Below are 18,219 nucleotides of genomic sequence, written 5' to 3'. Positions count from 1 at the left end.
GCTGCAGGGAAAATATATTGACCATGGAGAAGCTGCAACATTTTTCATCCCCAGGAAGCAGGCTTCAAAAGCTGCTATATTTAAGTTTTCAGTGGCATGAATTACCAAACCTTTCAAGCCTTCATGATTCGTTATGGAGAAGTACCTTGGCTTCAGATGCTTCCCTGGAAGTCATTCTCCCTTTCTTGTGACCTGGTATTATTTTTATCAAGGATAAGTTCAAACCGGAGGGTTAAGAACTATCAATGGGAAGGAGGGGGTGGACTGACACCAAAAGTCTGCTATAATTATTTGCTAATGTTTGATGATCCCTTATTCCTCACTTGCCCAGCCAGGTCTCACAGTGTGCTCTATTCATGGMCWCTGATTGCAGGTTTTACAAACAGARCCATAGGAGGTTTTAGCAGCCCAYCTTAGGCATGTGACAGAGAATCAGGCACCTGACATTTTTTGGGAAGGTGTCAATGGTGTCACCGGGGTGCCAGAGTGACTTTGCCAGGGTTGTGGGATGTCCCAGGTGAGTTTTTGAGTGGGGACAGATTCAGGGGCTGATTGAGGGCTTGGTTTGACAAAGCAGAGCCATTGTGTCAATGTGGGGTCCTGGTGTATAGCTAGAATCACTTCTCAAATCTTTCTTTTACAGTTCTCAGAGATGGGCTCTCCATAAGGAGGAAGGACAGCTGAATTGTTGTTTTGCAATGGAGAAGACAGAGGGAGAAACACCAGGATTGTGGTTCYCAGCTTGTTGCTTATCTCCCTGCAAACATGTGCCCCAAATCCTCTCTGTGCCGTATTAAGGAAAGGAAAAGCTTCAACACCCACTTTCTTACGTCATCTTTTCCAATTTTGTATCCTACAAACCCCTGGTGAAAAGAGGAACAATGACTTCATATAGCTGCTGCTTGATTCTTTTGCTGTTTACCTGGAACGTTACTGCCTATGGGCCAAACCAACGGGCACAGAAGAAGGGAGACATTATTCTTGGAGGATTGTTCCCCATTCATTTTGGAGTGGCTGCTAAAGACCAGGATCTAAAATCAAGGCCAGAATCAGTGGAGTGTATAAGGTAAGCGAGTAAAAGGAAAAATAAAAAGTTTATGTGGGAAGTTTTCACATTTCTTGASTTTAAATTGTGTAAATATGGTCTGCAATCTGATGCTTGCAATTGGCAGGTATGATCTAAATAAAAAAAAACCCCAAGTGTTTTATGTCAAACAGTAACAAAAATAATATTTGGACAGTGAAAGAGGGCAATTTTACTACTATGTGAAACTGCCAAAACATTAATATACTGCTCTATCTGACCATTCACAGGCAACATTTGAATAGTATCTGAAAATCASCTTTACTAGAAGGACAGAAAATAACCAATAGTGCCCTTTAGTTCATTAGATTAAAGTAATGCATGGCAAAATAGCTTAGAAATTAATTTTTCAGTCTAGTCCTGCCTGTCGTCTTCTAAGACTTTACAAACTGTTTAGTTGCCTAAACAAGTGAATAGGTGAAAGTGAGATAGGCCATGGCTTTTGAAAAATCCCACTGAACACATAAATTTTCCATAGGAACATTCTTTAGGAACACATAGAAGTCTCTTTAGGACTTTTACAAAATCCCAAGCTTGAGGCCAGGCTTTTCTCACCCACAGCTCTTTTCTTTTGTGTGAAGAACACATATAGGTTTTGTCTTTAGTTTTGGCAGTTAACCTTGGMGGGAGAAATGCACATGAAAACAATTTATTTTATTACTGAAGTGTARACATTCTTACGATGTGAAACATGAGGCATTTTTAGCCTTACAACCCTGCACGTAATACACAGAGCAAGTGGAAAGTGKGACAGAAACTGATTGCAACTGGAGCATCATATAAACAAAATACAAGAAATTTATGTGAAATTCTGTCATGACCATGCATGAGAAAACACTTTAATGTTACAGGACTTCTTCTGTTATCATATGTGAAAAATTGAGTATCCTAGGTTGGGGATCTGGTACAATTTTGTTGCAGACAGGAATGAAGGAGGGCTGAGAGCATTCCTGTTAGGATCAGAGATTTCAGGTGTGCTTTCCACTGAGACACTGAGTGAAACACGTCCATCTAGGTTATTAAATCATCCTCAGAAGCTGTCACAGGGATCACACACAAGTGTAATTCAGCAGGGATTATTTTGGCTTCTTCTGTGTTCGCACAGGAAAGTTGCAAACTAAATGTATGTGGAATGTTACTTCATGGAGCAAGAACCTCTGCCAGCTTTTCAGCATTTTTTTTTTCTTTCCCAAATGCAGCATTTTAAAAGTGGAATGCTGGAAAACAGTGGACAATTTTCAGCTTCATTGTCTTCTCCTGCTGCAGCTGGCAGGCAGTGATGCCTTATCAGTCAGGCTGATCTGAAAGAGAGGCCAGACAAAGTTAAGAGAATGAGAATACACAATTTTAATCCAGGCCTAACAGGCCTATTGGTACATCAGGGCAGACAAAGCCTCCTCCTGAGGCTACACCCAAAATGGACACTGAGTCACGAGATCTTCACTTTTATAAGTTCTGCCTTATTAACATATTGGGTCTTAATTCTCCAATGATCTTTACAGGTGATGATGTCACCCACCCCAAACTGCTCCCCCCAACTCACTGTTGTTTCCATATTTTGGGGCTCTGAGGTGTCCTTGGATTCAGCTCAGAGAGGGATTGTTTTGTCTAAAGATGAGARAATGGTAGTTTTTAGTGCTGTACTAGAGAAGTACAAGAATACAGACACATGAAAATACAGAAACAAAAAATCCTAAGGCATCAGCAGGAYMATGAAGATATTTGCACTCTAAAGTTTTCATTCCTGTCGACTCTGGGTCAGCCTCAGTGACTGTCTTGACATGGTCACATCATTGGGAGGATGCTGGAAAATGCTCTGCCACAAGTAGTACAAGAGTATGGTTGCCAAAAGGCATCTTAATGAGGTAGCACTGCCAGCAACAGGCAAATACTGAAAAGTCAGATTAGCTGTTTTAAGGACCCAATGGGAGATCCTTCTGCRTGGCATTCAATCTGCTAAAAGGTTTCCTCCAGCTGAAATTTGCTTGGAKAAGATCTGTGTTCTTCTTACCCCTGCACCAAGGAGATGCAGGTGCAAAAGAGAAAAAAAGRTGGCCACAGAGGGGTAATCGTGGTATGTATCCTCCAGGGAGCTGGGTAAATTGGGAGTTGATAGCATAAGGCAGTTGGAGAAGAGATCTAGCTGCACAGGTAGCAGAAACTACAAAAGGAAAAGGGGATGATTGAACTGGAGATGACTGGAAGTTATTTCATTGCACACATCATTTCCAGAAAATGTCCATTTGCATTTAATTCAAAAGAGATTGGATTGAGAAGACTTTCTGAGATTGGTCATCAGGTTTTAATGATGGAGACAAGTAATACATGGGAATGTTTTTTGTATTCCTTGTTATTGGTGCATGTCAAATTGAGAGCAGGTATTTTTTCCTGAAAGGATTTTCTATTTTAAGCAGTATTGAGATCAGAAAATTCCTCTTTTTCAACACAACGAAAGGTGTCCCTTTTTGGTTTTGGAATCTGTGGTAGGTATTAGCCCGTGGCAGGGTTGTGCATGCTGACTCTAAGAATCCAACACATTTTTCAAGTCATTTGCTAGAATCTTACATTATCACATGTGAGCTTCCTAAATTCCAGGCAATTGAYTGGTCTGGAATTATCAAACTGATATTTTTGGGGTGAGAAAAAAAAAAAATAGGTTCTAGTTTCTTCACAAAGTAAATCTCCCCAATTGTGTAGTGTCAGAATTTCTGTAGAGTGGGAATTAMACAAGAGACACATAAATGTCACTGTACCTGGTCAAACCAAAGGTGCTAAATCTGTCCCATACTCTTAACTGGCCATGTTGCCCATCTCTGAGTCTTCTCCAGCACTTCTGAGTCTTTTCAAAGCTGATGTTAATCAGTTTTATCCTTCCCTCTTTTCAGATGTCTGTGAACGCTTTTAATCTCTTTTCTACATAGAAAAATGTGTCTTGTTTCACATAAGAGAATTAGGCCTGGCTCACTCTGGGAGTATGAGCATCCAGTCTCTCTCCTCATGCTCCCTTGCAGTAACAGTCCAGACCATGAAAAACTCCACGACAAGACCTAAAGATCCCCTGAAACCCTGTGGGTGGAATATTTTAGAGTTCAATATCAAACAGCTCGAGATAACGTGGTTTTCCTTTATTTTGAGGACTGTTGAACCTGATCTGTGCTGTTTAGACATTTTCCCACACATTTCAGTGTTCAATGTTCCCAAACAGGGTTTCTCAAAATGAATAGGCCAGTTTTTTATCCACTTTTTCACTTTTCCCATTCTTTGTGCTCTTGTGGCATAGCACCTTTCTCTCCAGCTCAGCATACATACTGGCCTGAAGCTAATGTGCATACCTTGCACGTGATTTTTCAGAAAAACTCAGCAGTGAAAGGAAAAGGCAACAGTAACAGTGTTGTCCATTCTTTTTGTGTTGTTGCTACTGAAAATGCATCCTTGTGCCCTAAACACTGAGTTGCAGTCTGAAGCAAAGAGCAGTTCACAAAGCAAGAGCAGTTTTGTTTCTTGATTATTGTTTCAGCAATCAATTAAAAAATTACAATTCAAAAGGTGAATGAAAGAAAGAGAAAAGGATTTTTTTTCCTCTTCGGGAAGACTTCACAGAGCATGGCTCCAAGATTCTTTAGACCACTGAGTTTCACTGCCCACCTGAGAGAAGAGAATTTTAATTCTAGCCATTGTAGATGTATTTGCTACTCACTGCACACCAGAATGTAYAATAARACATATAGARTTTCTTCCCGAAGAGGAAAAYATATMCTTTTCTYTTTTTTCATTCACYTTTTGAATTGTAATWTTTTAATTTTTTATTTTCTTTGTTCTGCATAATTCCCTCACCCACAGTCCTTGATTGTGAGAGTGGTAAGCAACTCATAATACCTGTGACTGCAGGAATCTAACAAATGGCTGAAGGGCTCCCCTTTGCATAGCTTAGAAATAACAGTGGTAGTAGCAGCAATAACATGAAATTAATGTACTGGAAATCTAGAGAGGACAGAGGAATTAGTGTGTGCATACAACCACTGGAGAAARAGGAGTGCTGGTGTGATCAAAAGGCAAATGCAGACTTTGTCACCTTTTTTACTCAAAAAGCACCTGTCATATATGGGTGGTTAAGTGAAAGCTATTCAGAGCTTTCACATCACTTTCTCCTTCTTTTCCTTCATATCCATTGCTTAGTGCCGTGCAAGTGTGGTAAATGAAGGGCATGAATACACATGAGGCTGTGAATTATTTCTTTATAGAGACCAGCAAGGATCAGGAGGGATTTATCTGCTGGATCCAAACAGTGAGAACTGTTAGAACCAAACCCTACAAACAAACAGGGGATGGAGCTATGGGGAACTTAAACTGTGCAGAGGGTTTGTGTCCCTTAAATTACACAGCTTTGCTTTGAAACATKGACTGAGACATTGAAGCCATCCTGAGCACCATTTGACATACAAGTTCAGTATCCAGCAAACTGCTCTGCTGCACAGCTGTCCTCTGACAATTACAGTGAGCATTTGTGGAGGCATTGTTTGTGATCTCCCTCTCCCTGTTTGTGCTCTTCCCTGGGAATAGAAAGATCAATGGGTTGAATACTCTAAAATGGGAGAACAGGCATCAGAAGGGCAACTCTTAAGCAATGAGTGTAAATAAAAATTCCCATCTACACCTTGGGCTCTGAATTATTTACATTAAACTCTCATTTAGAGCTCAATGGCCACTTTTCTTAGCACCACATCTCAGAAATGTTAAAATGCAAGGCTATATGAACATACCTGTAAAGTAATACAGCAGAAAATGAGCTTTGGTGGCTGCTTTTTTTTCCCAGCAAGAAAATATCAGTGGCTATTTAAATATTCTGGAAATCTAATGAAAGTTTGCTTCTGCTAGGAAATCCTGTATGGTTTCTTTATGGAAATTGCCAGTCAAATTTCTGCTTGGTTGMCAAAGCATTCCAGAGACTGATCATRTTAATCACAGCAGCAACATAGCACAGGAGATCAGCTCTATCAGGCTGCTCTTAGCAATCCCTTGTGYACACACCAAACCAAGAGGAAGCTCTCTGCAGCCCCTTCTGGGATCTTACARTGGCAGAGAAATTATTCACAAAATTTCCATTCATAGAAATGGAAAGGATCTCGCTCCATGTTGACCAGTTCGGCAGCACTGCCTTGGTCTGACCACATCTGTGTTACAGAACTGACACAACATTGCATSAGCTGACAAAATGACAGCTTGTCTGAAGATCTGGCAGGTGTTAGAGAAGAATAGTGAGGAGTGCTGACTTCATTCCCATCTGATCCTCTCCTCCTGAGCTGCTGATGCCACTCTCAGCAGAGCTGCAAGTGAAGAAAACTGCAGCTCTCCTGCCTTGCTTAGTTTAAGATAAATTATTGAAAGCACTTCAAAGATATTTTGGAGTGTGGCTCCCAGAAAACAGCCCATACTCTGTTTTCCCTCCAAAATAAAATGAATCCAAATGCAGGTATCTGCAGTAGATGCCTTTCCCTGTAAATACACAGTAATCAGGAGCATGTGTCAGAAAGGAAAATAAAAGCAACTCTGTCTTGTGGGCCTTAGTCTGCATTTACTGAATTAAATGCCAAATATTTCTTTGAAGTGAAGGAAGTAAGACAATCCAGTTCATTGCTTTTAAAGAAACCACCTGAAGATGCCATTTTGTGGCATTTAAAAAAATAAAACCAAATTACTGCCAAGCATGCAAAGTAATTTTGTGTCATACTTCACCCATAWATTTTAAGGTGAGCAGGCTTAAATTTACTTTTCACCTATATTCAAATGTGTGAAGCTTTTCACARTAGCAGGTACCTTTGAACTTCCCAGCTTCTCAGCAGTCTTCCCTTTAAATATAAAAAACATGTTCAGATTTTYCTCTTTTGCATGAGAAGTCTGAATATGGCTTCTTGCTTCAAATCTTAGTCATATTAAAAATATCAGTAAACACTGTAGCTTTTTTAAAAGAAGTGTTTTACTGGCAACAGGAGGCAATGTGGTGTACCCAACACATTTTCTTTTTGTRCACAGCACTCACTGTCTCCATCCCTCTGAGATTTGCCCTTTTATTTCAAAGCTCTCTCATTGCATCTCACTCCTTAATGGTTTGAAACTAGAGTAAAAAATACCCTAAATGACCAAGTTACTTCTAACCCACACTCCTGTGCTTCTAAAGAGTAATCTTAATGAGCTAACTGTCCTTTTTGGTCATAAATTTTAACTAAGGATTTTTATCACCCTCCAACTTTCTGACCTGAAGAAATCTGTAGTGAAATTGTCTGGGCTTTGAGGTATAACCTCAGAGCTGAACCTGATGTGGAAGTTGGCCAAAGATGTCTGGAACAGTGAAGTCAAGTTTAATAAATGAAGTTTTTGAGACTTAAAGATAAACCTTAGATGTGATATCTTCAGAAATTCTGTTCCCAGATGAATCAGATAAAAGCCCTGGAAYGGAAGTAATGTGGCTTTGTTCATTCAGCTTTAAAAAAGTCAGACATAGCTAACATCAACTTTGGAAACCATTCATTTAATCCAGCAATTAAAATTGTTCAGGTCATGTATTTCAGAGATTGAAAGTCTGTGATTTTATGAAGCTTGTCTTTAGAAATCTTCASCTTAGTAATAGAAATATTTCTCTAAGCATTTTAAAATTGAACTCATGTGAAACCTAAAATTCACCATTTCATATAGGATTTGTTCTTGGGCAGGCTATTTCCCCAGTCTTTTCCAATTCTGGAGCCCATCACTTTTCCCAATGGATCTGAAGCATAACAGTGTTATGTTTTCAGCTGCAACTCAGGACAAAACTGCAGAATAACTGCTATTTTGACTCATAGTGCTTTCCAAGGAAGGGCAGGGTTGGTCTGTGAAAAATTCTGCCATTCCAGCTGCATTGCCCTAAAACACRGCAGCTTCACAGGGACACAGCTGCTTGCCAGGGCAGCTTAATAGAAAACACAGTAAAACTTCAGAATAACATGCATCAAAGGTACTTCATTGCTGCTGCTTTCCATGAAGAAGTTTCTCTGCTTTTTGGATAAACAATCATCCTGTGTCATCCTCTTTSACTGCCAGCTTGATGCCCTAAACAGGGACAATCAGCAGCTCTGGGTTAGCTCCATGCTCGGGTGTGAGATAATCAGAAAACACCGTTTCTCCATCTAAGAGAAGAGAGGAAACTTCAGAAAACAGTTTGTTTCACAGGCCAGCGCTGAGGGCATGTTCTGARTTTGTGTCTAACACAAATATATGAGAGCACCATAATAATGAAAAAAGTTCCCCCATCAGTGAAGGCACTGCAGTATCTAAGTGACAAGTTACCAGTTTGCACTAAGATTTACATTTATAGCTTGTCTGTTCTCTGGTATGAACAGCCTGTGCTCTCTSTTACAAAATGAAATGTGTAAATGTGTGATGTGAGGCTGAATTTCCCTGAGCAGATCACAGAATGCCAGGGCTGTGGCTCTGCTCTGCCCCCCAAATTCAGGAGGAGCTGACACACTCAGGGAATATCCCTGAACCCAAATCCCGGGCAGCATCAGCCCAGGCTTAGCAGACACTGCCACCTGCATTCAGAAACATGTCAGAGGAGCCTGCAAGCAAACCTGCTTAGGCGCAGCTTTGAGTCAGAGGAGCCTGCAAGCAAACCTGCTTAGGCGCAGCTTTGAGTCAGAGGAGCCTGCAAGCAAACCTGCTTAGGTGCAGATTTGAGTCAGAGGAGCCTGCAAGCAAACCTGCTTAGGCGCAGCTTTGAGTCAGAGGATCACAAGGTCCTTTTGCTCATGCACCAAGAGATCGGGTTTAGGGTTCTGAGCACAAGGAATAGGCCAGAGTCATCACTCCAGACATGCTGTCTTTCAGCTTTTCCAGATTTTAGGGGACTAAGAAAAGTTCCCTTCTGGCATGAGCTCCCAAACTGAAATGTTGAAAGCCAGAACTAAAGCTCGTAGCATAAGCATGCCTCTTCTCACGGGAGACAAAAGCAAAACTTTTTGTAGGATGAAAGAAATAGCTGAAGTTGCTTTTGCCTTTTATACCTGGAATTTGACACTCTGCCTCGTTCATGGTGTCCTCTCCTYTGTTTTCCTCCTTCTACCTCTATTCTGATTTTATTTTTGCTCCCCCAGGTATAATTTCCGAGGCTTCCGCTGGCTCCAGGCTATGATCTTTGCCATAGAAGAAATAAACAGTAGCCCAACTCTCCTTCCCAACATGACCCTGGGATACAGGATATTTGACACTTGCAATACAGTCTCCAAAGCCTTGGAGGCCACGCTGAGTTTTGTGGCCCAGAACAAGATAGACTCCTTGAACCTGGATGAATTCTGTAACTGCTCAGAGCACATCCCTTCCACCATCGCAGTCGTGGGAGCAACGGGCTCTGGCATCTCCACTGCCGTGGCCAATCTGCTGGGACTCTTTTACATACCTCAGGTAAGCTTCCACTCACTTGTTTAACTTACAGAAGTGGCCTCCTTTTCTATTCTGCAGAGATTAATTGCTTAATCTTTGCCATTTCCAATAGAACTTTAAGGAGAGAAACAATAAAATGGGGGGTGGGGGTTGTTCTTACAAGAGAAATGTGTCTTGTTAGCACTTTGCAAACACAAAGGTTGTTGAGCAGCCAGGAACAGCATTTGGCCAACAGCAGCCTAGAGTAGGAGGACTGGAGTCTTCTGGAGTGATTTAGTCTGAGTACAGGTATTTTAGGTCAATGACAGCTCAGTGATGCTGTTTCTGCACACTGGTGGTTCTCTGGCCCAATCCAAGCTCTCACAGAGCCCACTGAAAGCAGAGTTCAGTCATTGCCAGCTGCTCAAATCTCCCAGCACCTCTGATCWTTCAAGCAGCTAATCTGTAAAGTTGTTGCTTATGCTCATCAGGTGCTGTGGAGGTTTCTCCTGAGGTGACTTGACTTTCTTTTGCCCTAGAGCATCCAAAACAAGGTTTGTTAAATCATGTGGATGTGCCCCTTTGTCCTGAGGTCACCCATGTGGTGCTGATGTGGTTTGTGCCAATTCCTGTTTTGCAGCATCCTTCCAGCTGCATTCTCACTCCWCTGGGGCAGTGCCAGCAATCATGGTCCCATCCTTTTGTACAAGAGCCTTGTTCTGCCAAGACCTTAAGCGAAGTACAAGGCTGGCTTAATGTTACTGCTTTTGATTTTAGATTTCCACACTGAAGTCAACTTTGGAAAAAGTGCTTGGCCTTATCCATTTAAGTGTTACCTTGTATAGCCTAGTATTTCCAATTCCTCTTTCAAAATGAATGCAGGTGCCAGAGCTCACAAGAGCCCTTTTAACAAGATTGTGCCAAAATGTGCTCTCAGTCTGTCCTGAGAGATACATCTTTGCTTCAGCCAGGGCTCCAATTCCCATCTGCACTATGAATGAAGAAGGAAGGATTTTGATTGCCCTGTGCACAGTAATATATCTTGTCTGTTGAGTCTTATCAGTCTGACTCCTTTGCAGAAGTCTGAAAAACTGGACATTTAGTCTCTGAGCAGGGCAGGGAGGTTTAAGCTAAGACCAAGAAGGGCTTGGAAATTGTCATGTACTAAATGCCCCAATGACATCTTACGGGGCATTGTTGATTTACACATCACATTACCAGGTGARCAAGGGCAGCTGAGAAGGGTTGGTGAGTTCAACTGAACATAAGAGATGTTTGCAGTGCTCAGACTTTCCCTTTMAACAGGGAATGACGTTTGTCCAGTGAGGCAGTGCCTTATCTAGAGGCTGCAGAAAAGGGTAGATGTCAGGAGGTTCAGTTCTGGAACGAAGTCTCAGCCAGGTGGTTGAAGTGTGACCACTGAAAGCAGCTTTTACACTGGCAGTCGCTGGGAAGAATTATCACCACCATTTATAGAAGGCCATTAGTAAATCCAGGCTTATTAGGTCCTGCATTTCAGTATGAGCTGGAGGTGTATTTTACAATTAATGTAAGGCTCATTACTCATTCTGTTGACGTGGACACTGACAATGTTATGACTTTTGTTCTGTTTCTCAGTATCTCACCCCAGTGTACCTTTCCAGGATGTGGGGCACTGGGACACCTTTTATCTCCTGGTAAAAGGTTGTAGGGGGTGAGAGTAGCACTGGGGAGAGTACAACCCTGTGAAAGGAGGATTTACTCCTATGGCCCTTGAAACTGTACTAGGAGACGTCCTTTTCTCTCTTCTTGCAGAAATGGCAAATACCAGAGTTTGAGGAGATAAGGTTTTCTGTAAATTTYCCCTTTGTACAAAATGAACTGTTTGTAGGAGACTTTTTCAAATGAGAGTCAGTCCTAAAGAATTCAGATACCAAGCTCAAAATGCACTTTAGATGCTCTCCAGATCCTTACACTGTTATTATCTGGGGTTTATGGTTTTCTTTCTACTTGTAGATAATTCAAATTATAACTTAAGAGCATATGACCCTTGTTCTGATTAGGAAAATAAAATATCTTTATAGTTTTTAGAAAAGGAAATTAAATCCAATTTTAACCATAAAACATGGTGTCTTATGAAGCATGGAATGCCCAGTGGCTTCTTTGCTGATCCAGGAAAAACTGCTAAAATAGCATTTCTATAACATTCTGTAAGATCAGGGGATCTGTTACACATCACAGTCTTCTTAGTCAGGTGGCAGGRATTGGATAAAAAAGGCAAATAAAGGTGCCTGATGGAGCCTGTGTAAGGATGGGRACAGATGTCAAAGCCAAGCAGAGACAGAACACTTTCAGGATGMCAATACAATTCTGCTGTCCCATGGCTCATTTGAGATGGAGAAAGCCTGTGTTTTGTGTTAATTATTAAGTGCATTGCCCTCATTTATCTAGACGACACATTCTTATTTCTGAATTTGACAGCAATCTTCCCCATTCCTCCAATCTCTCTCCCCCAGATCCTTGACCTTGCAGGTGGGCACAAGCTGGCTCCAGCTGCTCAGCTCCAAGCTGCTCCTAAATGTGCCTCTGTAGAGCTCCAAGAACACAGAGCATCACCTGCAAACTAAGAAAATGTGCTGCCAGCGTGGCTCTCACTCCCTCCCTGCCCACACAGCATGACAGTCATGCTGGGTAAATTGAGGCAATTTCTTTCTGGGCATTTCACTTTATGGTGTGTTYTGCTTGTTTGCTGTGCTCTCACAGGTCAGCTATGCCTCCTCCAGYCGTCTGCTGAGCAATAAGAACCAGTTCAAATCCTTCCTGCGCACCATCCCCAACGATGAGCATCAGGCCACAGCCATGGCAGACATCATCGAGTACTTTCGCTGGAACTGGGTGGGAACAATCGCAGCTGATGATGACTATGGCCGGCCAGGGATTGAAAAGTTTCGGGAAGAGGCAGAGGAGAGAGATATCTGCATTGATTTCAGCGAGCTCATCTCCCAGTACTCGGACGAGGAGGAGATCCAGCAGGTGGTGGAGGTCATCCAGAACTCCACAGCCAGAGTGATTGTTGTTTTCTCCAGTGGCCCAGACCTGGAGCCTCTCATCAAAGAGATTGTCAGGCGAAACATCACTGGTAAGATCTGGCTGGCAAGTGAGGCYTGGGCCAGCTCTTCCCTGATAGCCATGCCCGAGTTCTTCCGTGTCATCGGCAGCACCATCGGGTTTGCGCTGAAGGCAGGACAGATCCCAGGCTTTCGCGAGTTCCTGCAGAAGGTGCATCCCAAGAAATCCCCCAACAACGGCTTTGCCAAGGAGTTTTGGGAGGAGACATTTAACTGCTATCTSCCTGATGGATCCAAAACTTCTCCAGCTTCAACTTCCTTCCACAAAGGCCATGAAGAGGGACTGGGAGCTGGAAATGGAACATCTGCCTTTAGACCTCCRTGCACGGGGGATGAGAACATCACCAGCGTGGAGACACCCTACATGGACTACACCCACTTGAGGATATCCTACAATGTGTACCTGGCTGTGTATTCCATTGCCCATGCCTTGCAGGATATTTACACCTGTACCCCTGGGAAGGGACTCTTCACCAACGGTTCCTGTGCAGACATCAAGAAGGTGGAGGCATGGCAGGTAAGCCCTTCATTTGTGTGTCTGTGCAAAAAACCCTCAGAGCTGTCCCAAATGCCCTTTAGGGTGCCTCTCATAGTCCTGTGTCTCAGACACAGCCTAAGGCTCCTGGGATGCAGTGTGTGACTGTGTGTGAAGTACACACTTTCACCCCACAGGGAATGTAAGGTAAGTTGGGTTAGGCCTCCAGTGAAAGGGGCTTAAAGCAAGTTAAAGAAACTTTMGTTAAATTTTCTTGCATTTGCTGCAGGCCAAAAGTGCACACACAGACAATAACCACAGCCTGGCTGACGCAAGGTAACTTGATCATATATTGAGCCTTACATAAACAAGTGGGCCTGGAGAGAACACATAAACAAGGAAAACAGTTTTTAGAGTTCGTTTTCTTTGGCAAGATTTATATCTTTTGCAATCCCACAGCAATTTTCCGTACAGGCTGTATTTTTTTTCCTCACACTTCTAAGCTTATATGGGATCAAACTAAAGAAGATTGAGTAATGAAGGGAAATAATGTGTGGCTCTTGGGCAGAAAATGGATAGCTGCTTTGATTTGGCAGTGGTACTTGTGAACTGATGAAATTATACTAATGACTAAGTCACATTTACCCATTCATTCAATGCATTCTTCCCACTGGGACATGAATCATATTCTGCCATTTTGTCTTCTGATCCTTTATTAATATCTATACCCTACTATGTGTTTGATCATGCCATCCAATGCAGTACACCCTTTGTGGTTTATATCTACTGCATTCTTAAATAACACAATTAGCATGGACTATCAAATGATGATATGTCCAATATGTAGCAAGTTCTGTCTGCCCCATTCTGGTTGTCACAAAAAACTTGGGCACGAACATGCCTGAAATCAGAACAATGGAAGTGAGTACAAGGAGGATCATATCCCCATTTGCATGGGTAATTTTTTCTTTTTGGGATAGTCCAACCAAAACAAAGGCTGTTCTTGCCACAAATTACTGATGTCAGGTGACATTCACATGTGGGAGCTGCAGTTTGGTTCCTGTCTGCTCTCAGTCAACTCAAAAACATCAGTCAGTCAAAGTGAAAGGCTCTGTCTTGGCATTTATAGGAAATCTGCACTGCTCTGGGTACCTGACTGGGTTTACCAAAACCACTTTACTTGGAGCTGATGAGTGCAGGGYTTGCCCCTGATTTAGAGGAGTCTTGCAATTGCTGCCTGTCTGCAAAATTTCTGTCTTTCAAAGCTCTTCTGCTTTCCAGGAAAATACAGCAGAAGTCACAGAGGGATTTAGCTTTCACTGTTGTAAAAATTATCCAGAATAAATAGTTTAATTCATTCCTTTATGTCAACTTGGAAAGTGAAGCTGGATTGCTAAGGAAGATAATGTGTTGGTTGAAGATTGCACAGTTCTGAAGAATGACCTCTCATGTCTGTGTTGCTTGTTGGGTGTTGAAGGATATATGCACCAAAATGTAAAGCATCCTGCTGAACTGGGCATTTGAATATTCATACTTGCCTGAAAGGAGAGAATCAGCATCAAGAAGGGAATAGGAATAACACTGCTGGGAGTGCTACAAAGGAGCAGTCTATACCTAAAATGACCATGATCATATGATGTTGGCTTTCAAGCCTATTTGTGTATGGTTTTTTTGCCCTTTGCTTCAGAATCAAACACATGAATAGCAAGTAAATGCCAAATTTGTGTGCACAGCTCCTTCATAMCAGGCATTGCTCCTATCCAGATCTGCCCTTGCCAGCAGGGCTGCTGCCTGGGCTGGATAAATGGTGCATTCCACCATTTAATTATGTGCCATTTAATTTTGTTGCCATTCAATGACGTTATCCTATTAACACATATCATTTTTTATTGTTGTCTGSTAATAGCTAATTTTATGTACTTGTAATACAAATCTTTTGGAGGATGTGTTCTGTGTAATTTATGGAGGGTGCTTGTGTGGGTCCATTTATAAAATCAGCAYTTTTACCTCAGTGATCAGTTCATTTGAAGTGGACAGCATGGCACASAATCACTGTGAGCTGGCTAAAGTTGTAGTTCTCTTGTTAAGAATTTACCATCTCCAGATTAAGAAGGCCCTACATGTGTTTCAGCATGGGGATCCCAAGATTTTTCTGTCTCTTAAGCTGAAATATCAAATACTACCAACTTTCATTCCTACTTATTTATAGCTACTTGTTTAAGAAACTATTTATTCATTTTCTCCAGCTGAGTCAGTGATCTGTGACAGATCCTGCCCATAAACCCAGTTTTGCTTCCTTTTTCTTTCAAGCAGTGCCTCTGAGGGTGGCTGTGCACATTCCCATGAGATGGGATTTGCCAGCCAGAGCTGGATTTTCCAGCTGCCTGAGGAAATGTAGAGATGCAGAAATGTTGAGAGCAAAACAGAGCCCAGAGGAAGCTGTRCCACTCCTTCCACACTGCAGAGCTGCACAGGGAATTAGAGCTCTGTGGCTGAAACTGGGGGCACTGACAATTCACACATCTACAGAAAATTRCAGATTTTATTAGGTTGTCTGTGCTGTYCTTACTCTTAGTGAWCTGAGCTGTCTTTTAAGAATCTSTGCTGCTGCAAGGCAGAGGATAATCGAGATGCACACCTTTGCAAAGAGCAGATAGTATTGTCTGCATGTGCCATTGTTGTGTCCTGCACCATATTGAACAAGATCAGATCAATTACTTCTTTTTGCCTTGTTTGGTTCAGGTAATAAAAACGTGCAAGGCGATCTGGAACAAAATGTATAAATCCTGTCACTTTGGGGCAAGGCAAAATATTACGAAAAATATAAATAGTTCAAGTGCATGATCACAAATAGTACAAGAGAATCCTCCCAAAGAKATCTGATACCTCTGGCTGTCAGATSATCACTGTCCTCTGCTAGGGGGGTGTGACTTTTTTGGAGACTCTATGAAGTAGAGATAGTTCTGTGTGTTGCTCTGGTTTGTGGATTTGCCTACCCCAAACACAGGCTCTCCCAGAAGCTACAGAATGGGAGTGGGAAATTGTGGTAAGAGGTGGGATATGGGTTCAGAATTGCCGTGCTGGCTCTGCCTCTTTGCCACATTTCTCGTAATGGCTTTAACAGTCTGGTTTTGAAGCCCTTTTTTCCTAACATCTTCCCTGGTAAGATTTCTCCAGTCACTCAAGTTCCTTTATTTTCTTGGTCTCTGCTCACAAGCTATTTCTTTGGTCACTTCTAGGAAAAAGCCTGTCTGTTCTTTTTTTCAGTTCCTCTCTAAGCATTTACAGGGGCCTCTCTGATGTCTGTCTCTCACTTCAAACACTGTGATCCTGCAAAAAAAAAAAATAGGGAGAAAACTAATAGGGAGTCCTAACCTGTCCTTCAAAACAAATATTTACTAATTCATGTTATTTCTGTGTGAGAAGATGAAAGACCTGTCTTTTTTTCAGACAGTTCACTCATTTTCTGCCCATTCATTTGGAATCCTGATGAGCACCTCTCTTTGTGTCTTGCAGTAAAAGCATTGTGATTAAAAGGGGAGTAGAGGCTCCCAGGGATTTGAGAAGGCAAAGTTGTGCACTCACAGGGTCCAGGAGAAGAACATCCTTAGATTGACTCCCAGACAATTTGCAGGTTGTTTTTGCACTGGAGGCTGTGAACTTTGGCATGAGTTAMAAATGAGAGCTCTTCCAGGCACGAAGGCAAACTGCATGGGCTCAAAAATGTGTTGTGCTAGTGATTCCCAGGTTAGAGACAGGCTCATGTGRATTATTCTGTGCCTGGAATGTGATTGACCTCAGACATAGGGAAAAGCAGCCACATTTCTGTTCCACAAAATAAAAACAAATATAAATTGCTTTACCTAACACACCCCAAGTCTGTTATTACACCTGTGCACCTCCAGCCAAGAGCTCCTTCCTCAGTGCTGGTGGTGCACATTGARAAGAGGTAAAAAATGGATTGGTGCCTTCTCTAACTTTACATTTAGTCATGTCTGCCTGCTTGGAAATTGATTCTGCAGGGCTTTAAAAAAGTAACTAATGCCTTAGATGACACAGACCTTTGAACCTAATGGCTTATCTAATCAATTTTWATGTCTGTTAAACTAGAGAGGCCTGCCTGAACAATTCAAAATCAGCTGCTTGGTGGYATACAGAATTTAACAGTATCAGAACATCTTAACTATGGCTGGTGTGAAAATTAGTAATTTGGGAGGAATCATAAGGTAAACAGAGGTTTAATATCAGGCAACTGCAAAACCTCASCTATTCTGCATTACAAATGCACTGGAGATGTGTTTGTTGTGGACAGAAGGCAAGAGGTGTGCCTTTRTTGTGGGAGACAGAATTGAGAGGGACACAAAWGCACARAAATTGATGGGCCAATACAGCAAAWGTGGCTATTTCCCCACAACAGCAATAACAGATGATTGTTTATTCACACTTTGAAGGTAACAACTTGCCATCAGCTGAGAGCATCCCTTGGGAGACCTTCAACTAAGCAGACAATAGATGGAGTAGAATTAAMTGSCTCTGCAGCTAAAARGAGAAAGACTTAACCAGACTCACCAGTAGAAAATGTGCTGGGAAACCATTGCTGCTAAAAATGGTGAATGAACTGCATGCAGCAAATACAACAAAAGAGTTATGGTTATTAATTACTAAGTAAGGATGGCTGACATTCTTCTGAACTGGGATAGTACACACTGCCTGATGGCCAAACCCACAGTATTCTTGTCTGCCCCCAAACACATTGAATTTTTCATAAAAATCACTTTTAATATAGTCACTTATGCACTGCTTTATGACAAAAGCTGTATTTGAAAAGAAGAATCTTTTTATATTTGTGAAGTTCTTTTATGCAATATCTTTGTCACCTGGGAAAAGGCAGTTTTACAGCCTGTAGTGTGAATTTTAGGGAAGGCTCCTATAATGTCTGTCTGTAGCAACTTCAGATAACAATTATCCCTTGAATTACCAAGACATCAGACACTGGTATCCCTTACAAAGACACAGCATGTCCTTGTTACACAAAAGGACATAAAGTTTCTTCTGGGACTGACCTTTCCTGATGCTTTTCACAAGTAGAACTGGTGGCAAAGTGCACCTTGAGAGCTTCCAAAACGCTCACAAAGTGGGTTGAGGAAACAAGTAGATTTATA

The 18,219-nt window shown here is 41.9% G+C and overlaps 1 protein-coding gene across 1 annotated transcript in view; it reads left to right on the top strand.

Moving 5' to 3' along the window:
* The first annotated feature begins 879 nt into the window (after positions 1-879).
* The window catches only part of CASR (calcium sensing receptor), a 37,030-nt gene continuing 19,690 nt past the window's right edge, over positions 880-18,219 (top strand). Inside the window, exons 1-3 of the mRNA XM_057380897.1 lie at positions 880-1,066; positions 9,211-9,517; positions 12,218-13,099. Of these exons, the coding sequence (XP_057236880.1) occupies positions 882-1,066; positions 9,211-9,517; positions 12,218-13,099 (1,374 nt within the window). The 5' untranslated portion in view covers positions 880-881. The remainder of the gene's footprint in view (positions 1,067-9,210; positions 9,518-12,217; positions 13,100-18,219) is intronic.

This window comes from Malurus melanocephalus, unplaced genomic scaffold (assembly GCF_030028575.1).
Source record: "Malurus melanocephalus ecotype Western Australia unplaced genomic scaffold, MMel_1.1 scaffold_476, whole genome shotgun sequence".
NCBI lineage: Eukaryota > Metazoa > Chordata > Aves > Passeriformes > Maluridae > Malurus > Malurus melanocephalus.
This window is presented reverse-complemented; position numbering and strand designations above follow the sequence as displayed.